Source organism: Lithobates pipiens, unplaced genomic scaffold (genome assembly GCF_037356315.1).
Source record: "Lithobates pipiens isolate NorthernLeopardFrog02 unplaced genomic scaffold, aLitPip1_a1.2 Scaffold_8, whole genome shotgun sequence".
Lineage (NCBI taxonomy): Eukaryota > Metazoa > Chordata > Amphibia > Anura > Ranidae > Lithobates > Lithobates pipiens.
The window spans coordinates 662,233,199-662,255,900 of record NW_027507903.1 but is presented as its reverse complement, the minus strand read 5'-3'; the positions used below and the strand labels follow the sequence as shown (position 1 = coordinate 662,255,900).

Here is a 22,702-nt window from a genome sequence, read left to right as displayed (position 1 = left end):
CCCCAGGAGGAAGTCAGCACAGCACAGGGATGGTGGGAGCCCCTCATAATAAGCAGCCCCAGTAGAAATATGACACCGCTCAACCTCTTCAAACAGGAGTTAACCTAATCTGCCGTTAAACCGATGTAGTCGGACACCTGACGGTCCAGGCGTTCCCTGATGCTGGATCCGGATGACACCTGTCGATGGGTCGGCTGAAAGAATGACCTCATAACCAAAGTCACCAACACATCTTCAAACCGGCCTTTTCTTGCAGGCACTGTTGGATTAGTACCTGCAACTCCTTCTCTGGGAGTGGGAATTGCTCCTCTGCCAGCGCACGCAAAAGCAGAATGCAGCATTTCTCGAAGCAAGGCCTGGAAGTGCTCCATTCTGACAGCCCTCTGTGACGGCGGTAACATTTCCGCCATTTTGTGTTTGTACCGTGGGTCTAAGTACGTTGCCACTCAGTACTGCTCCTTGACCCTTATACTTTTTATATGGGGGTCCCTATTAAAACACTGGAGCATGAAGGCCCCCATTTGCACTAAACTGGAAGCGGTGTGGTGGCCTGGCTCCTGCTCATCATCCAGGATAATGTTGTCCTCTTCATTCTCCTCTCCCCATCCAGGCACAACAACAGGGATCCGAGAAAGGTTTAAAGCATGCTCTTCTTGCTCCTCCTCATCCGCCCCGGCACCATCCTCCTCTGACTCCTCTTCAGACTCCTGTTGTTGACTTGTCTCAGATAGAGTAGCCCCCCCTGGGAATTCATCCAGCATTGCGACTTCCTCATCTACCCGCTCCTGCTCCTCCACAGCTTGATCAATGACACGACGCAATGCACGCTCCATAAAGAAGGCATAAGGTACCATGTCACTGATGGCGCCATGGCTGCAACTGACCAGTTTGGTGATCTCCTCAAATGGCCGCAGAAGTCTGCATGCGTCGCGCATGAGCAGCCACTGGTGCGGTGAAAAAAAACCCAGCTACCCAGAACCTGTTCTGCCACAGAGTTCATACAGGTAGACGTTAACTGCACGTTTCTGCTGGAGCAGCCTATCAAGCATATAGAAGGTTGAGTTCCATTGCGTCGGGCAATCGCAAATAAGACGTCTGACCGGCAGATTGTGTTGCTGCTGATTGTCAGCAAGGCGAGCCATGGCCGTGTAAGATCTTCTGAAATGGGCCGAGATTTTCCTTGCCTGCCGCAAAATGTCCTGGACCCCAGGGTATTTGACAACGAATCGCTGCACGACCAAGTTTAAGACGTGTGCCATGCATGGCACGTGCGTGATTTTGCCCTGTTTCAATGCACTAAGCAGATTGGCACCGTTGTCACACACCACTTTACCAACTGTCAAATTGAGCGGTGTTAGCCACTGATCTGCCTGTGAACGCATAGCTGAAAGGAGTGCCGGGCCAGTGTGGCTCTTGGCTTCCAGGCACAACAGACACAGCACGGCATGGCAACGTCTCACCTGGCATGTCGAATAAGTTCTGGGGAGCTTGGGCGGCACAGCGGAAGAGACGCTAGCAGCGGAAAAGGAGGAGTCAGCCGAGGAGGAGAGGAAGGAGGATGGAGTAGGAGGAGGAGGAGAAGAAGAGCCAGGCCAGCATGCAATCCGTGGTGGTAAAACCAAATCTACACGGGTGCCACGGGTTACATGCTTGATGGCCGTCAGAAGGTTCACCCAGTGGGCAGTAAAAGTGATATACCTTCCCTGCCCGTGTTTGCTAGACCACGTGTCTGTGGTCAGATGTATCTTGGCACCGACACTGTGTGCCAGAGATACATTCACTTGCCGCTGAACATGGCCATATAGCTTTGGGATGCCCTTCTCTGAGAAATACTTCCTTCCTGGGACCTTCCATTGTTGTGTTCCAATGGCCACATATTTTCGAAAGGCCTCCGAGTCCACCAGTTTATATGGCAGTAGTTGGCGGGCTATCAGTTCTGACAAGCCAGCCTTCAACCGTTGGGCAAGAGGGTTATCCGGCGTCATCATTTTTTTACGCTCGAACATTAGGCCCACGGAAGCCTGCCTTTTTGCAGAAAAACGTGAGCTTGGCGTGATGGAAGGTGGAGTGGAGGAAAATTGTGAGGAGAGAGGAGAAGGAGAAGTAGAAGACGAGGCTGGACGGTGAGAGCCTGCAGTGTGGCTTTGTGTGTTCGTTGCTCCCACTGGGCTCGGTGATGGCTGCTCATGTGCCTTCTTAAGGCGGTCGTCCCTAGGTGAGTGTTGGGCTTACCGCGACTAATGCGTTGATTGCAAAGATTGCAGATGGCAACGTCATTGTCAGCAGCAGACACGTTAAAAAAAGCCCACACTGCGGAGCCATGTGCCGGTGTCCTGGGAGCACCAGATGTGACCGTACATGGTCGATGACTCGCTCCTGATACATTAGCAGTCTGCTTTGTCCCTCCTGTGCAATGTAAGTTATTCCTGCTTCTCCTCCCTATCTGCTGGTCCATATCTCCCTCTGAACTCCCCTCCTCTTCCTCTCTTGTGGGCACCCACGTGACATTTGGGGTGCACATAGCAGAGAGTGAAGAAGAGGGTGTAGATCGAGAGGATGAGGAGGGTGCAGAAGAGTAAGGCTGAGTGAGCCACTCAACCAAGTCTGGTGCGTCCTTTAAATGAATTGAACGCACCTTCTGCAACTTCCCACTTTGGCTCAAGCCTGTTGCTCCTGCCCTACCCCTACCACCCCTGCGGAAGGGCCTGCCTCTTCCTCTGCCTGTCATTTTTTTAAATGACCCTGTGACAAAACTCTCAGTCCCTATACTGATAAAGGACTGCTGCAGTATAGGGCAGCAGTCAGCAGTAGTGCACCTCAACCCTATGTATTGTGGACATATACCAGTCCTTAAGGAATAGCAGACTGTACCTCACTCAACCCTATGTACTGTAGTACCCTATACCTTACCAATCCTTATAAGGACCTTTGTGGAACAAGTAGGTTGTGAATGATTAGCAGACTGTACCTCAGTCCCTATACTGATAATGGACTGCTGCAGTATAGGGCAGCAGTCAGCAGTAGTGCACCTCAACCCTATGTATTGTGGACATATACCAGTCCTTAAGGAATAGCAGACTGTACCTCACTCAACCCTATGTACTGTAGTACCCTATACCTTACCAATCCTTATAAGGACCTTTGTGGAACAAGTAGGTTGTGAATGATTAGCAGACTGTACCTCAGTCCCTATACTGATAAAGGACTGCTGCAGTATAGGGCAGCAGTCAGCAGTAGTGCACCTCAACCCTATATATTGTGGACCTATACCAGTCCTTAAGGAATAGCAGACTGTACTTCACTCAACCCTTTGTACTGTAGTACCCTATACCTTACCAGTCCTTATAAGGACCTTTGTGGAACTAGTAGGTTGTGAATGATTAGCAGACTGTACCTCAGTCCCTATACTGATAATGGACTGCTGCAGTATAGGGCGGCAGTCAGCAGTAGTGCACCTCAACCCTATGTATTGTGGACCTATACCAGTCCTTAAGGAATAGCAGACTGTACCTCACTCAACCCTATGTACTGTAGTACCCTATACCTTACCAGTCCTTATAAGGACCTTTGTGGAACTAGTAGGTTGTGAATGATTAGCAGACTGTACCTCAGTCCCTATGCTGATAAAGGACTGCTGCATTATAGGGCAGCAGTCAGCAGTAGTGCACCTCAACCCTATGTATTGTGGACCTATACCAGTCCTTAAGGAATAGCAGACTGTACCTCACTCAACCCTATGTACTGTAGTACCCTATACCTTACCAGTCCTTATAAGGACCTTTGTGGAACAAGTAGGTTGTGAATGATTAGCAGACTGTACCTCAGTCCCTATACTGATAAAGGACTACTGCAGCAGAAGGGCAGCAGTCAAGTATAATATTATTTCTATATTTGGAAGAAAGAATATTATACGTGTACAAGCCTATTACCATACCAGTCCTGAAAAGAACCTTTGTGGACCTAATAGTAACAGCTACTGATTAAACAGACTGTCCCTCACTGCCTCACACACAGCTTCCTGCCTGTCCCTATTTAAACTGACAAAACAGAGGCTGCTGGAACAATAACTTGAATAGCACTTTTGTGGACCTAGTAGTAACAGCTAATGATTAAACTGACTGTCCCTGCAGCACACAGCGTCCTGTCCCTCTCTCTACACTGACAAGAGACAGGCTGCTGCAAAAATCAGTAGCACAGCAGTGCCTCAAACCTATATCCTGAACTACACCTAACACCTATACCAGTCCTGAAAAGAACTTTTGTGTATCAAATAGCTAGCGATTTGGGTCACTGCAATCTCTTCCTGCTCCACACAGCAACCTCTCCCTATAGTGACAGAAGAAAGAATGTAAAATGGCCGCCGTATCGGGTCTATTTATAAGTTAGGGGGAATGTCTAAGTGTCCATGTGCTGTAATGTCTCAATTGGCTGTCCTGTACCCCATGATGGATGTGTCATCATAGATCAAAGTTCTTTTACACAGTAAGTCCGCCGGGCGAACGGCGGCAATAGTCCGCCTATCGGGCGGATGGCGAACAGCCGAAATTCGCTGCGAAACAACCGCCGGGCGAACCGTTCGGCCATCCCTAATGGTGGTTGCACATTTTGGGCCTTTTATTTCCTGCCTGGTATGGATTTTATGGGAGAACCCCATGCAAAAATAAAAAAGCATGAGGTCCACACCAGACCCCTATCAGAACATGGCAGGCCAGGAAAGAGGCAGTGAGGGTGCCTTGCCAAGGAGAGACCCCACTGGAAAAGCAACTTGTGCCCATATTGTTGAGGATAAGGGCCTCTTTCCCACAACACTGGCCCGGTGGTTGTGGGGGTCTGTGGGCAGAGAGCTTATTAGAATCTGGAAGCACCCTTTAATAAAAGGGGGGCTGTCAGGACCTGGATCACCTGCTGGTGGCACTATGGTTACCAGAGCTGTAGGGAACAGTTTCAGTGGCCACAAGCAGGTGTCTCCCGGCAGCCAGCAGATCCCAGTAAGTAGACTTCACCTGATGCTGGCTACTGTGAATGTATATAATCCCTTCCTTGACTTTTCAACAGTGCTTCAGAGTTAGTCTTATGCCTGCTTGCTGAATATCTTGATCCCTGCGTTGTTCTGTATCTTGTTACCCCATCTGTGCTTCCCTTGTTCCCCCTTATTCCCAGTCCCAGTCTTGCTTCTGTCCTGTTTATGAGAGCTTCCTCCCATTATATATAGTGTATTATAGTTGGGTTGTTGGTTTGTTGTACTTCACTGTCATGTTATCGTCAATACCTGGATCACCTGCTGGTGGCACTGTGATATCCAGAGCTGAAGGGTGCAGTTCTGGAGGCCACCAGCGGGTGTCTCCCAGCAGACAGGAGAACACAATAATTAGACTCCACCTGATTCTGTCTGCTGGGAAACACCCACTGGTGGCCACTGGAACTGTGCCCTTCAGTTCTGGGAACCACAGTGCCACCAGCAGCTAAACCAGGTCCTGACAGGGGCCCCCAGATACTGTCCCCCCATGTGAATAAGTAATGAATACATAGCTATTCTACTCTTTCACAAAAAAATGTAAATAGTAAATAAAAACAAAGACATAGACTTTAACAAGTAATTTAAATAAAATATAGATCCATATCAATCATAAATTCCAACACCCACTGACCTGCCAAAAGAAAAAAAATGCCGTCTGCGACACACATCTTGTTTGTCACATCCCTTGTGCTGAATGGTGGCTCTGGAGGATGACAGGGGTTGGGTTACCCTGGTGATATCATTGACCATATGTGGACATGACCATATGATATTACTGGTGCCTTGTGATGTCATTGACCAGATATGGTCATCTCCATATCTGGGCAGTGACCTCACCCAGGAGGCCCAGCTGCTTTGTAAATATATCAGCTGTCATCTGCCAGACCTGTCATTCGGCATTATGGAAGCGATGGAACGAGACGTGTTCAGACTTATGTGTGGACTGAACATTCAGCTCCTCTTTAGTTGGGACTTATGTGGCCTCTCATTGAAGATGGTGTCCACATACCTTTGGCTGTAAAAAAAATTGTCCGTTTCTACTAACAAATGCTAAGCAGAGATTTATTATTTCTCTTTTGTGTTTCTGTGTTCTCAGGGAGATGGAGCTGAGTGTGCTGGTGTTGCTGTTGGTGGTCCCCGTGTCTCTTGCACAGGAAGGTAGGTGGTAGAACCTGTGTACACTTACTGCTAGTGGAAATCAGTGACTTGTAATATTCCATCTTCTCTGCTATTCAAACACTACTCTGCTTTTCCATTTCTCCTTTATTTAAAGAGGTTCCACTCGGGTAGAGCTTGTCTTCTCAAGAGCCCCCCACCCAACCCGACCAATAAAATGTTCTTCTCACTGAATTACAGCCCTTAAATCTCTGGGTTGAGCCAAGAGTAAAAGCAATTTCTCAGCTCCAGAAGGCAGGCGATGATGATCTAATGACGCACACTGTAAAGCATAGAGCAGAGAGCTGAGTGTTATCTGAGACCTGAGTGGAGGGAATGGACACACCCTCTTCAACATAGTCTCATAGGGAATATCGTACAGTTTAGGCTGTCAATCACCTGCTGTATATTGGAGGGGCCATTCCCAGTATCCCTTGGTGTATTACCTGTCAAAAGGGACTTATGCAGATAGCAGAGGAATGAGAGAGCAGACAGAAATCACAGGAGGTGCTTTGGATTGAGGCAAGTACACACTATAGAAGTATATGCTTTGTTCATTTCTTGTTTCAGAGGTTTACAACCACTTTAAAGCCCAACCCCCCTGGAGCCCCCCTGACATATTAAATAATACAAATTATGTAAACATTTTATCTGGTGACATCACAGGCCCTCATTATCTCCTTTGGTGGCAGTTGGAAGTTCTTACTCCTACAAATGATCCACACAGGATTCAGTAACAATGAGTTTGTGGGGGACAGCACCAAGAGGAGGTCAGTATTGCACCCAAAGATTTTTATTTTGTAGCACCCTCTAGTGTGTGCTACTAGAACTGTAGTGTAGGTAAAAGCATTTGTCTGTCCAGGAATAAACCTAAATCACTGTAGCGCTGGCTCCTGACGAGCAGGCGCTATGGTTCTTTCAAAAGTTAATTTGCCTGAAACCACAGTTGGGTTTCAGGACTATTTCTCTAAATTTATGGTTTCAGTACCAGTCCAGCTGGGTAGCAGTGGGTTTTCCTTGACCGCAGATGTCGCTGTCTCCCGCAAGAGTAGAAACGCAGTTTAGTTGGGTGCATTGAATGCCAACAGTTCTCTCGGGAACCAGCCCAGTGGGAGTGTTTCCCTGCTGTGAATTCTGGGAGGTGGTATTTAAGGTACGGACACCACGTGGCGGGGGAGCTTTTTATTTTCTATCTGTTTGGTTCTGGTGGTCCTCCTGACCCAGCCCCATGGCCCTCCTGGCATGGGGTGTGGAACCATGCATCCTGAGTCTTGGGCCCGCTGGCCTGAGGTGACGCAACTGCAGGGAGAGGCCTGACTGGATTTTGTGGCCTACTGATCCAAGGGTGGTCCGGTGCCATCTCATCTGAAGGGAGAGGCCCAGCAACTGAGAAACCCCAGGGGAGGACTCTTCAGGAGAAGGCCATGCACAAGGCTGGCTTCTCTGAAGGAGCCTGGAGGCTTAGTTGAAGGATGCAACCTGGAGGCTTAGTTGAAGGATGCAACCTGGATCAACACACATATGGTATTGCCGGATAGGCTGAGAGAACCTGGAACCGTATGTTAGCTCTTTAAATTTATCTACGTCCCTCAGTAACGCTCAAGTGTACATCACAAGTCTGTGGCAGAGACTTTGTTGAGCACCCTACTGGCTGCGAGGCCTAATGAGAGGAGGTCTATCCAGGGGTTGTTAACTCCAGCTGTGAAACGGTCTTTATTCTCTGGATTCCATTATTTTTGCAATCTAAGTACCCAAACTCATTCCTAACCCTCTACCCTTTATTGATAGACTCTGTTTCTGTTACAAATAAATAACCCAAAAGAAGATTCAGTGTCAGTTTCCACATTCTTTGGGCCATCTACCACGGGAAACCCCTAGATGGAGAAGTAAACAAGAAGGTAATGGTAAGCCCAACAAAACCAGCAGCTCCTTCGGGGGTCAGTGCTACATCACTGAATCTGGATCAGGGTTGCTAGAGGCCAGGGCTGGATGACTTATCCTGGCAGCTCTCTGGTGCCCCCCCCCCCCCTCCAGTATTTGGAACATTGGATGAATGGTGACCCAATAGAAATTAATCTAAGAAGGAGAGAGAAGAGGATGGATGAGTGTGAGTAATGGATGGTGATGAGAGGGTAGCGTGACTAGGTAGGAAATTAGACTTAAATGGAACACTAGCTAGGAATACCCCTATGATGTCATCTACCACCTAGATAGCACCCAAGAAAGGTACCACTGATAGATGGGACTGATGGGCACTGATAGGTGGCACTGATAGGTGGCTCTGATAGGCAAGGGAATGAGGGGAACAGGACATTCTGGATTACTTTCAACCCCTGGCTAGGGATTGTAGGGCTCTGAGACATTTCCTGGTAAAGGGATTGTGTCAGTGTGGGCTGCTGTTGGGCTCTTTGCTGTAAGGCCTATAGAGGGTATTTGGAAGCACAGTTGGAGAATACTGGTTAAGCAGGGCCAGGTGTCTCCAAAGAGTTGAGCTCACACAAATGGTTGAGCAATAGAGGCTTCCAGGATCTCTGGATATCCCATGGAGCCCAAGGTTCAGAGGATCTCAGTATGATCAGCATATCCACTCCCATGTCCAGGCATGAATGGGTTAAAGAGAACATGTGGCGGCCAAGCAGCCCAGCATGTTGAACCACATTGTTACACAATACAGAATCTCAAAGTTATAGGGAAGTTTATTTTTAAACAAAGTAAAGCTAAAGCCCTCAACTCCACAGAAATTGGTCAGTGGCAAAACAGTTTCATAGTTTATGAGTTTTGAGTTTATAGTTTTTGAGCCAACATTGCACAAACCTCTCCCATTTCCTGTCCAGAATTAATTTCAAATTATTTCAAATATAGACTTCAAGTATGTGTTTGGTAGGAAATTGCCTATCATCAGAAGAGTAGGTGAACAGGTTTAATCTTCTGATAAAAACTAGAGAATGTATTATCTGAGAGAGAGACAATATCCTCAAATATTGTTCAGTGGCTGGACAGTGCGTAAGCAGGTTTGTTTGACAGCAATATAAGAGGGGGAGAAGAGACAGGTTTTAACTTGAAATAGAAATTAGCCACAATTATTGTACAGTGGCTGGACAGCATGTTCTGTAAACAGATTGGTAAAGCCACAATGTAGGAGAGAAAGACAAGGAACAATTAGATTGTATTATTTCATGGACAATATGAAATATGAACCCGGTTGGGTTTGCGGCAGAGCTCTTGAACATCGCAAAAGTTCGTAAATGAACCACAAACTCTATTAAAGTCTACAAACTTGGAAAACCAGAAGTGCCCATTTTGGATGCTTAGATGCAAGCATCCAAGTAATAAAAAAATTTAGACTGCTTTCACACTATGGCGGGCGGGCGGTCGATCGGTCATTGACAGTAAAACGCTGTTAGTTTTAGCGGCACTTTACCGTCATTTTAGCGGCGCTATTTGACTGCTAGCAGGGCGCTTTTAACCCCCGCTAGCAGCTGAATAAAGGGTTAAATGCACCCGTGTAGCGCCACTGCCATGGCGCTTTGGCAGCTGTACACATTCATTTCAATGGGAAGGATCGGTGGAGGAGTGGTGTAAACACCGCTTCTTCACTGCCCCAAAGATGCTGCTTGCAGGACATTTTTTTTAAATGTCCTGCTAGCGCATTGCCCCAGTGTGAAAGCACTTGGGCTCTCACACTGGGACTCCAGGGGAGGTGTTTTTCAGGCGCTTTACAGGTGCTAGTTTTAGCCCAAATGCACCTAAAAAAATGCCCCAGTGTGAAAGGGCTCTTAGAGTTTAGAACTACTTTAAACACTTCAATACAGGGCACGTTCACCCCCTTCTGTCAGTAAATTTTGAAAATAAGTAATTTTTTTCCTTCACTGATGTTCGTTGATGAACCTGCACTGATAGGAGGCACTGACGGGCATTGATGGGCAACACCGTTGAGCAGGCACTGAAAAGCTGCATTGACTGGCATCACTAATGGGCAAGAAAGGAAGGGTAACCCCTGGGAGTCACACATCTATGATGTCCTACTGCAATAAAAGGAGTGGGAACTTCAGCCTGGACTCCGACCAGGCCATGCCCCCAACACGTTTCACTCCACCCCCAGAGCTTAATCATGGGGAACTAATCGACACTGATTGGTGTCACTGATGGGCACTGATTGATGTCACTGATGGACAGTGATTGGTGACACTAATGGGCAGTGATTGGTGACACTAATGGGCACTGCTGGGGCATTGCTTTAATCAGGGCACTGATGTTCAGTGCCCTGATTACCTGCCCTGGTCTCCCCTGCGAGGAGATGTTGCTGATCGGCACTCCTCCCCAATTAACGGCACTTCCGCATTTACATGTGACCGGCTGTGATTGGACGCAGCCGATCACATGGTTAAAGAGCCATGTCATCGGCTTTTTACAGAGATCAGGGTCACAGCATGTCCTAGGAACACGGCGCAGCCACGATCGCCATGCTGTGCCCTCAGGCATGCATGAGTGGCCATTCTGGGGCGCCTTCATATCACGTCCTCCCAGAACGAGAGCCACACCGATCCTCATTCGACGGTGGGCAGGCGGCAATTGGTTAATGAATGTAGAGCCAGTTTGTATATCTAACAGTGTTAACATTCCTATAATCTACAAATTGGGTCTTTAATTAAAATTTTAGATGAATGTTTGGAGATAACAATAATAATTATTATTATTATTATTGTTGTTATTTTGATTATTATTCTTATATTTATTATTAACCACTTGCTTACTGGGCACTTAAACCCCCCTCCTGCCCAGACCAATTTTCAGCTTTCAGCGCTGATGCACTTTGAATGACAATTGCGCGGGCATACAACACTGTACCCAAATGAAATTTTTATCATTTTTTTCCCACAAATAGAGCTTTCTTTTGGTGGTATTTAATTCCAGCTGGGGGTTTTATTTTTTGCTAAACAAACAAAAAAAAGATGCAAAATAAAATAAAAATAAAAAATCATGTTTAATAGTTTGTTATAAAATTTTGCAAACAGGTCATTTTTCTCCTTCATTGAAGTGCGCTGATGAGGCGGCACTGATAGGCTGCACTGGTGGGCACTGATAGGCTGCACTGGTGGGCACTGATAGGCACAGATAAGGTGGCACCAATAGGCACAGATAAGGTGGCACAGATGGGCACAGATAAGGTGGCACTGATGGGCACAGATGGGCACAGATAAGATGGCACGGATGTGTGGCACGGATGGGTGGCACTAAGGGGCACTGATAGGTACCACTGATAGATGGGACTGATGGGCACTGATAGGTGGCACTGATAGGTGGCTCTGATAGGTGGCACTGCTGGGTACTGATGGGCGGCACTGATGGGCACTGGTAGATGACACTGATGGGCAGGGATATGTGGCACTGGGGTGCAGCACCGTTGTTGAGGCAGATTGCGGGCACTGATGGGTGGCACTGTGGGCACTGCTGGGTGGCACTGTGGGCACTGCTGGGTGGCACTGACGGGGGGCACTTATTTATTGATGAGGTGGCACTGGCAGGGGGCAGATGGGCACTGGCAGGGCTGGCCGTGATCGGGACTGATGTCCCGATCACAGCCGCCGGTGATCGGCTCTTTTTTTTCTCCTCGCGCTGTCAGCGCGAGGAGGAATAATAGCCGATAACCGGCTCCGTTGCATCACATGATCAGCTGTCATTGGCTGACAGCTGATCACGTGATAAGGGGTTGGGATCGACCCCTTGCTCGGATCCGTGATCAGGTGAGTCTTATAGACTCGCCGATCACAGAGCGCGCCGCGCGCGTCCCTCAGGGGGCGCACAGGCCGCTCGTGCACGGAACGACGTCAATAGACGTCGTCCCGGCAAAGGAGGTCCGCGCTGTAGCCGTCATTTGGCTATAGCACGGATCTCAACTGGTTAATTATTATTAGTAGTAATATTATTAAATGAAAAGATGGAAAATGTAAGCTGTCAAAACACATTTTTCATACACCATACTGGATCTGAAAAACGACATGTCTATACACAAAATAAAAAGAAATATAATGATCTTCCTGAGATATGAGCGGCGGCGGACTGACCATTTGGCCACTCGGGCAGTGCCCGAAGGCCCCCGGGTCATTAGGGGGCCCCATCAGGGTTGCCAGCCTCAGTAAAACCAGGGACAGTATGTAAAAATCTGTTTTTTTTTTATTTTTTTTATTACATCTGCCTCTGAAATGTCCCTTACCGACATCCTTTTGGTCTAAAAATCCTGAGATTATAGCTGCCCCACCTCTCCAGTACCTTCTCAGCCAATAGAAACATGTCTGTGTGTACATGTATGTGTATACTGTGTGTACATGTATGTGTATACTGTGTGATTGTATAGTGTGTGTGTGTGTATACTTGTGGCCCCATAATCTCCTATTGCCCGGGGGGCCCCATAATCTCCTATTGCCCGGGGGCCCCATGAGTTGTCAGTCCACCCCTGGATATGAGTGTATCTAATTATATTTATTTTGGATTCTATCATTTATAAATAAATGTTGAGTTTATTGTTCTGCATCTAAGCTCTGATATCTATCAGTAATGAGTTTTGTCTGTTTTCTTCCCTAGACCTGGAAGGTAAAGTCTTCGTCTTCCCCAAAGAAACCAACACGGCTCATGTCATTCTAAGACCTACAATTACAAAACCATTGCGGGTACTCAGCGTCTGTCTACGTTCCTACAGCGAACTTTCCCGTCCCTATTCTTTGTTCTCTATAGCTGCTCCGGAACACCCAAATGCCTTTTATATCTACTTAGAGCCTCCGTACACCTATAAGGTGTTCATAAGATCTGCAATGTCTGCTTTTACACCAAACTGGAAGCCTTTTTACTGGAGGCACATCTGTGTGACCTTGGACTCCAGCTATCCAGGGGCCATCTATCTTTGGCTCAATGGAAAGCTCTCCTCCCAAAGGGGTTACGGGACACAATATTATCGCGATGCTAATTATATGGATGCTGAAAGCAGTATTGTTCTGGGACAAAACCGAGATGTTTATGGTGGAGGGTTCGATGCTTCTCAGTCATTCGTTGGTGAAATAAGTGACGTCCACATGTGGGATTACGTCCTGACTCAGGAAGACATCCAGAAGGTCCTCTCTGGTGATCTCTATGGAAATGTCATTAATTGGAAGTCCTTACGTTGTGAAATTAAAGGGGAAGTTCTCGTCAAACCCGAAACTCAACGTAAGTCTATCATCTTACTATATACACCTTTTATTAAGGTTATTAATGAATAAGATCCTTCAGCTTTCAGTACAGAATTACAATGAAGAAGACTTTATGTGCCATGCACATCAGCAATGAGAGGTGACACTGACAATTGTAAGTGAAAGATGATCATAATACTGTAGGATTGTGACTTTTCAGACAGAGGTCCACCTTGAGTCCATTATCTCTTGGGTCAAACAGAATTATCATTTGCAGGTCATAACTTTTCCTTTTCATTAGTATTTTTAAAGGTTCCCTTAACCACTTACAGACCAGACCATTTTGCTGGTCAAAGACCAGACCACTTTTTGCGATTCGGCACTGTGTCGCTTTAACTGACAATTGCGCGGTCGTGCGACGTGGCTCCAAAACAAAATTGACATCCTTTTTTTCCCCACAAATAGAGCTTTCTTTTGGTGGTATTTGATCACCTCTCTAATTTTTTGCGCTATAAACAAAAATAGCGCAACAATTTTGAAAAAAACACATTATTTTTTACTTTTTGCTATAATAAATATCCCCCAAAAATATTAAAAAAAACATTTTTTTCCCTCAGTTTAGGCCGATACGTATTCTTCTACATATTTTTGGTAAAAAAAATCACAATAAGCGATTATTGATTGGTTTCCGCAAAAGTTATAGCGTTTACAAAATAGGGATAGTTTTATGGCATTTTTATTGATAATTTTTTATTATTATTTTTTTTTACTAGTAATGACGGCGATCAGCGATTTTTATTGTCACTGCAACATTGCGGCGGACGCATCGGACATTTTTCACACTTTTTTGGGACCATTGTCATTTATACAATAATCACTGCTATATAAATGCAGTGATTCCTGTGTAAATGACACTGGCAGTGAAGGGGTTAACCAGTGGGTGGCAGTGTAGGGGTTAAGTGTTCCTAGGGGTGTGTTACTAACTGTGGGGGGGTTGGGCTTTCATTTAGTGAACACTGATCTCTGCTCCAATCACATGGAGCAGAGATCAGCGTCACTAGTTGCTAGGCAGAATGGAGAAATGCTTTTTACACAGCATTTCCTCCATTCAGCTGTCCCGTGAGACGATCGCGGGTATGCCCGCGGCGATCGAGTCCGCGAGACCCACGACCGGACTCACGGGGGTCCCGACCGGCAGGGCGGCATTGAAAATTGGACGTACCTGTACGCCAATATGTCTGCCCGTGCCATTCTGCCGACGTACATCGGCGTGCGCTGGTCGGGAACCGGTTAAAGTGGTTCTAAAAGCTGAAGGTTTTTTACCGTCATGCATTCATTTTTAAATTCAGTGCGTAGCTCCCCTCTCAGCCCAACCCCCCCCCCCCATACTCACCTGAGCCAGATCCCGATAAAGCAATGGGGGGGGGGGGCACGGAGCCGAGACATGGTCTGTTTGTCTCATAGACACATAGAAGTGGCTCGGGAAAGCAAGCTCAAGTGATCGCAGAGCAAGCAGCTTGCTATGGGGGCACTCAGCAAAGGGGGAGGTGTCAGGAGCACAGGCAGAAGCGGAAGATCGGGGCTGCTTTGTGCAAAACCATTACACAGAGCAGGTAAGTATAAGATGTTTGCTATTGAAAAAAAATCTGAACCTCAGTGGTGGCTGATGCTCAAAGTTTTTTTGTTTTTTTTGTTTTTTTTAGGTGGGGGGGCAAACAAAGTAATCAAGGTACAGTGCCTTGAAGAAGCATTCATACCCCTTGGCATTTTCCACATTTTGTCATGTTACAATCAAAAACGTAAATGTATTTTATTGGGATTTTATGTGATAGACCAACACAAAGTGGCACATGACTGTGAAGGTGGAAGGAAAATGATAAATGTTTTTCATTTTTTTTTTTACAAATATATATGTGAATGTGGTGTGCATTTGTAGTCAGTGACTAAATACAAATGCACACCACATTCACATATTTATTTGCAGTGGCGGCTGGTGTTTTTTTTGGTAGTGGAAAACAATGCACAGAATGCAGGGATCAGGAGTGTGTTACGCACAGAATGCAGGGATCAGGAGAGCGTTACGTTCAGAATGTAGGGATCAGGAGTGCATTACGCACAGAATGCAGGGATCAGGAGTGCGTTACGCACAGAATGCAGGGATCAGGAGTGCATTACGCACAGAATGCAGGGATCAGGAGAGAGTTACGTTCAGAATGTAGGGATCAGGAGTGCATTACGCACAGAATGCAGGGATCAGGAGTGCGTTACGCACAGAATGCAGGGATCAGGAGTGCATTACGCACAGAATGCAGGAATCAGGAGTGCATTACGCACAGAATGCAGGGATCAGGAGTGCGTTACGCACAGAATGCAGAGATCAGGAGTGCATTACGCACAGAATGCAGGAATCAGGAGTGCATTACGCACAGAATGCAGGGATCAGGAGTGCATTACGCACAGAATGCAGGGATCAGGAGAGAGTTACGTTCAGAATGTAGGGATCAGGAGTGCATTAGGCTCAGAATGCAGGAATCAGGAGTGCATTACGCACAGAATGCAGGGATCAGAAGTGCATTACGCACAGAATACAGGGATCAGGAGTGCGTTACGCTCAGAATGTAGGGATCTGTAGCATGTTACGCTCAGAATGCAGGGATCAGGAGTGTGTTACGCTCAGAATGCAGGGATCAGGAGTGTGTTAATCTCAGAATGCAGGGATCAGGAGTGCGTTACGCTAAGAATGCAGGGATCAGGAGTGTGTTACGCTCAGAATGCAGGGATCTGGAGCGTGTTAATCTCAGAATGCAGGGATCAGGAGTGCGTTACGCTCAGAATGCAGGGATCAAGAGCGTGTTACGCTCAGAATGCAGGGATCAAGAGCATGGTACGCTCAGAATGCAGTGATCAGGAGTGCATTACACACAGAATGCAGAGATCAGAAGTGTGTTACGCACAGAATGCAGGGATCAGGAGTGTGTTACGCTCAGAATGCAGGGATCAGGAGTGTGTTACGCTCAGAATGCAGGGATCAGGAGCGTGTTATGCTCAGAATGCAGGGATCCGGAGCGTGTTATGCTCAGAATGCAGGGATCAAGAGCATGTTACGCTCAGAATGCAGGGATCAGGAGTGCATTACGCACAGAATGCAGGGTTCAGAAGTGTGTTACTCACAGAATGCAGGGATCAAGAGCGTGTTACGCTCAGAATGCAGGGATCAGGAGTGCATTACGCACAGAATGCAGGGATCAGAAGTGTGTTACGCACAGAATGCAGGGATCAAGAGCGTGTTACGCTCAGAATGCAGGGATCAAGAGCGTGTTACGCTCAGAATGCAGGGATCAAGAGCGTGTTACGCTCAGAATGCAGGGATCAGGAGTGTGTTATGCTCAGAATGCAGGGATCAGGAGTGTGTTACGCTCAGAATGCAGGGATCAGGAGTGTGTTACGCTCAGAATGCAGGGATCAGGAGTGTGTTACGCTCAGAATGCAGGGATCAGGAGTGTGTTACGCTCAGAATGCAGGGATCAGGAGTGTGTTACGCTCAGAATGCAGGGATCCGGAGCGTGTTACGCTCAGAATGCAAGGATCAAGAGCATGTTACGCTCAGAATGCAGGGATCAGGAGTGCATTACGCACAGAATGCAGGGATCAGGAGTGCGTTACGCACAGAATGCAGGGATGCATTTTCTGATCACTGGTAAGGATGCATTTGCTGGGCATTGGGTATACCCAGCCATACATTCCATGATTATATGGTTACTGCACGATTGTTTGGGTATGTGGATGCATAACGGGGCCTAGATGTTTTAGTTTTAGACAACGTTGTCTTTTTAGATGGTTGTAGGTGGAGGAGCATCTTTTTGTATCTTGGGTAGGGGAAGCCAGTGAAGGGATCGGCAGAGAGGAGCAGCAGACACGGAACGATCAGTGCGTTGTATTAGTCTACCAGCAGCATTCATAATAGACTGAAGGGGGAGGAGCCTGTGTAAGGGTAGGCCATTAAGGAGAGAGTTGCCGTAGTCAAGGTGGTAAATAATCAAGGAGTGAACGAGTTGCTTTGTGGTGTCATTAGTCAGGAAGGGTCGAATTCTGGAGATGCGGAGGTGAAGGCGGTAGGATTTAGCCAGTGATTGGATATGGGGGCTGAAGGAGAGATCAGAGACAAGGATTATTACACCCAGCACCCTGGCATGTGTGGAGGGACCAATGGTTGTGTTGTTGATCTTAATGGTAAAGTCATGGGGGGGGGGACCGGGAAGGAGGAAATATAACCAAGCTCAGTTTTCAAAAGATTGAGTTTGAGGAAGTGGTGTGACATCCATACTGATATGTCACTCAGTAAGTTTGAGATCCGTGAGGAGATTGAGGGGGTGAGTTGAGGAGTGGAGAGATAGATCCGAGTGTCTTCGGCATAGAGGTGGTATTGGAAGCCATGGGAGGTTATCAACTGGCCCAGGGAAGAGGTATAGAGTGATTATAGGAGGGGCCCAAGGACGGAGATTTGGGGGAGTTGTAAGTGAAACTGATAGTGCGCTGAGATAGGTAGGAGGAGAACCAGGATAAAGCAGAATCACAGAGGACAAGGGAGTGTAGTTTGCTGAGGAGGAGCAGATGGTCAACTGTGTCGAAGGCAGCAGAGAGGTCCAAGAGTATGAGTATGGAGTACTGGCCATTGGTTTTAGCAGTTTATATATATATATATATATAAAGAAGGCCAGTATGATGGCCTGGAATTATGGGAGGAGCCCGGAGGGGTATTTAACCAGCCAGTTCGGCTGTCTTCCTTGTCGGTTCCTGTGCGCGATATCTGTTACGTCAGAGATCTAGGGCCGACTATTCGAGACCAAATGTAGTGAGTTGTGTTCCTGAGTTCCCGTGTTTGTTAGTCCCGATCGTGTCCATGTTGTCAGTCGTCTTGTCTTCCTAAGCGTTCGTGTGTTTTACTCAAAAAATTGCCGTTGTCGTACAACGCATCTGGGCCAGCTGTCGCAGGGAGGGCTTCGGCTCCCATTTTTTCATTTCATGTTTTGCTATGTCACTAAACACGATATCCTGAACTCACGAACCTCTCACATTACATTTCACAAACGTGTTTTAATAATGTCACCCGTACTCATTACCTCAAATGTCACTACTCCTTTTCTTTTCGAAGAGAAGTAGTTATCACCCGTTCGTGACACATCGGTCATGCCACATCAGGCACCTCATTTCGTAGACATTTCATTTTCAAGTCGAACGACTCCCTAATCATTTCTAAAATATTCGAATCGTTCGAATCATTTCTAAAAATCACAGCCGGCTGCTCGTCATGTCAAACGTCAAGCAGTCCGAGCCATTTCAAATTCATTTTGAATCGTTTCAAATCGTTACGAGTCATTTCAAATCATTTCAAATCATGTCGGATCATTTCAAATCATTTCGAATCATTTCAATTAATTTCATATCATTTCGAATCATTTCAAATCATTTCATGTCATTTCGAATCATTTCGAATCATTTCATTCATTTCTGTCACTTACCGCGATCCGATTCGAATCTTGTCGCATCCCCGATGCACCGATTCGCTTCGGTGTGCCCCAGTTTTTGGCCTCATTTCAGTACTTGCTCCAGAGACGGAGTCACTCGCAGGTTCAGGAACAGTCCCTGATTTTCGTCTTTGTCATGGCATATCATTTCTTGTCACGTATTACGCCCCGATACGAATCCAGTCGCATTTCATGTATGCACCGATTCACCTCGGTGCGCCCAGCTGTCGGCCTCATTTCTGTACATGCTCCAGAGACGGATTCTTTGTTAAAACCATCAGTCCAGTCGTTGATTCTTGTCTCCGTCATGGCATATCATTTCTGTCACTTATTACACTCCGATTAGAATCCTGTCGCATTCATTGATGCACCGATTCGTTCCGGTGTGCCCAGCTGTTTTCGCCTCATTTCAGTACATGCTCCAGAGACAGGATTCATTTTATCATTCATGGGCTCACCCTCTGATTTTTGTCTTTGTCATGGGTATCATTTCATCTCACCTATCACGCTCCGGTATGAATAGTCACACCTGTGTACCAAATTCGTCTCGGCGTGCCCCAGGACAGGCCTCATTTCAGTACATGCTCCAGAGTCCGTTTCGTGCTCGGTCGCAAGATTACGGCATGGCGATCCAGACCTCTGTCATGGCAGATTCACTCATTTCACTGTCACCTACTGCTCCCTGGTTCGAATCCAGTTGTTTCTTCAATGTTCCGATTCCTGCCGGGGGCCTTGCTCATCGGCCTCATTTCACTAAATTGCCTCATTTCAATACATGCTCCAGAGTCCGGTTCGCTGTGAGTTGCAGCTGCGACACGACCGAATCGCACCTCTGTCATGGCAGACGTTTTATTTAAAGGCAACGTTTCATTTGTTTGTTTGTCTCATTTCATTTCATTTCAAAATCTCACCACCCCATGAAGTCACTATTTAGCTAGCTATCTGTGTTCAGGTATAGAACTCTCAAACAAACTTCGCCTTCATATTCTCAGGTCAGTCGAGTTTCAGTAGGTCCACCCTGCACCTGTTCGGATGGTGCCTCCTTAGGTAAGAAAAAAAAAATGGAGAAAACGCACATGAGCGGGAGTGTCCTTCTCATTAAGTATGTATATCTTCAGGAGTCACCAACAAGTCTTGTAATCCATGTCACCCTTGTGTAGGTTCCGCTCAGAGAAAACCCAACCCCGAGGACAAGTAGGCTAGCCTAGGCCTGGACTATGCCACCATGTCCCTGGCCGGCAGTGAGGATCTCACAGCCCCATTATCTCCATCTCCAGTTTCAGAGAGTGGCAGCCTGCGGTCTCCCAGAGCATGGACCATTCCCAGACTGACAACTGAGCTGAGGAGCAGAGGTGTACCCTTTCCGGTGACAGACAGAAAGGCAGAGCTCTTCAAGCTCCTCTTTCCTCCTCCAGCTGCGGCAGGAGCTAGTGCCCAGCAGGCCTCCCTGGGTTCTATCGCCTCCTCAATTTCACAACTTCATACCCTGGTATCTTCCCTGGCGACCTCAATTTCAGAGGTCCAGAATCGGGTGGCCCTCCTCGAGACCCGCCCGTCCGTTTCTCCTCCAGTACCAGCAGCCCAGGCAGTGACTACCCCACTCACAGGTATCACCGGGTGTACTTCAGTTGTGTACCCTTCTCATCTAGTATCGGCCAACGTCAGGAAGGACATCTTAGAGGGCAAGGATGTCAATCTGGCCTCTCTACTCATCTCCATCCACGATCTTGCGGAGAACAAGGCGTACACATGGGGGGATGTGTCAGTGGTCCTCAAGGCCAAAGACCCCAGGCTGGACAGAAAGCTTTTGGTCACCAAATTTACGTTGGCCTTCGGCATGTTGAGGGATGTTATCTGCTCAGCCTTCCCCAGCAGGAGAGAGGAGCTGGATCGCTACCTCCATGCAATAGTAGATATGGGCTACAAATACGGCGGTTTTGCTTTTTATGACTACCACCGCTCCCTCACCGCTAAAGCGGCCGCCAGGCTCTTCCAATTCCAGACGCCTACTGACTGGAGCGTCATGGATACTGAGCTGTTCTGCCGTCACTTTGCGGGTCTACGGTCTCCCCTCTGCGCAATTTGCTAGTCGGCTACCCATACCGCCACCTGGTGCACTAATTCAGTGACAGCCCGGCCCTCAGACAATCCTTCTACTTCAGGTACTGCTCAGGGCCAACATGCGCCGGCATGCCTGCCGCAGATGGATAAGTTTGGGCGCCCGGTCAAGACTGTAGGAGGTGCAGCAATCTGCAACAACTACAATTACTGGTCATGTAATTTTAGTCAATGCCGGGTGCTCCACATATGCACTCTATGTCAAAGGGCCCATCCCAGGCTTATGTGCGAAGTCAAACAGCTTAAGAAGTCATGACTGAGCCGGGTTGACGTCTCATGGCTCAGCATCTACCTTGCGGCTCATCCCACTCCCTCACTGTCCGTCTACCTTGTTCAGGGCTTCACCCAAGGCTTTCACACTGGACTTATCTCTCTCCCTCACCTCACGTACGAGTGCCGGAACCTACGGTCAGCAGCCATTGATGAACGAGCCATTGATCAACTCCTACAGACAGAGTTAGACCGGGACTTTATCATAGGCCCTTTCACCCAGCCCCCCTTCAACACCTGGAGAGTCAGCTCTATTGGGCTTGTCAAGGGCAAGTTCTCAAATAAACTGAGATTGGTGTACGATTTGTCAGCGCCTCATTCCTCTTCTATCCCCAGTCTTAATTCCCTCATCCCCTCCGAGGAGTTCTCTCTTAAGTATGCCTCCGTAGACACGACCATCCAGGCCATTCTCAAAACAGGCACGGGCACCTGGCTCTCCAAGGCCGATATCTCGGATGCTTTCAAGCTCCTTCCCATCCATCCATCTCTCTGGTGCTGGCATGGCATCAAGTGGAGGGAGCTGTACTATTTTGCCACCAAACTGACCTTCGGGTCTAAAAGCAGCCCCTGGCTCTTTGACACTTTTGCGCAGTCACTCACGTGGATCTTGCTGCACGTAGCACGGTGTCAGGGAGTCATACACTATCTGGATGACTTCCTGCTGATCGAGCCACCCGGCTCACCGCCAGGAGACCTGGATAAATTAAGGGTGGTTTTCAGGAACCTCAACGTCCCCATTGCCGAGCACAAGGTGGATGGTCCAACGCAGTCCATCACCTTTCTCGGGGTTAACCTAGACAACAACACCATGCAGGCCAGCCTCCCCCCGGATAAACTGGCCCGCATCAGGGCGGTCCTAAGGGCCTTCACCTGCGCCAGAACTTGCACCAAGAGACAGCTGCAATCCCTTCTCGGCATGTTGAATTTCGCCATGCGCATCATCCCTCAGGGTCATTCCTTTGTGTCACGCCTATTGGTCTTACTGTCCCTCACACAGGACCCGGAGCAAGTCCTCAGCCTTGATCCCGCGGCAATAGCGGACCTCTCTATGTGGGAGGAATTCCTGTCATCTTGGAATGGCGTGTCCCTGTTCATTCCCTCCATATCTTCCCTTTCACCCCAGGTGGTGACCGATACGGCGGCCTCCACAGGCTTCGCAGTTTTTGGCCACCTCTGCCTCGCAGCTCCCTGGCCTCCCCAGATACTAGCGATACCTAGCTTATCCGAAACATCCTCCCTGTTCGAATTATACCCCATCGTAGCTGCAGCACACACTTGGGGCCGCAGTTGGTCGGGTCAAACTGTGGCCTTTTCAACAGATAATTTAGCCACTGCAGAGGTCATTAATAAAGGCAGGTCCAGGTCTCTAGTGATGATGTCCTTCCTATGTCGGCTGGTTCAGCTCTCGTTATTATTTCAGTTCAACATACACTGTTCCTTTATCCCCGGTAAGT

The 22,702-nt window shown here is 47.7% G+C and overlaps 2 protein-coding genes across 2 annotated transcripts in view; both read left to right on the top strand.

Annotated features, from left to right (window-relative positions):
- LOC143961839 (uncharacterized) overlaps window positions 1-22,702 on the top strand; it is a 299,153-nt gene that overhangs the window by 12,117 nt on the left and 264,334 nt on the right. Inside the window, exon 2 of the mRNA XM_077471171.1 lies at window positions 6,114-6,175. Coding sequence (XP_077327297.1) covers window positions 6,118-6,175 — 58 coding nt within the window. The 5' untranslated portion in view covers window positions 6,114-6,117. The remainder of the gene's footprint in view (window positions 1-6,113; window positions 6,176-22,702) is intronic.
- The window catches only part of LOC143961840 (uncharacterized), an 86,192-nt gene that overhangs the window by 59,538 nt on the left and 3,952 nt on the right, over window positions 1-22,702 (top strand). The gene's annotated exons all lie outside the window — the stretch shown is intronic.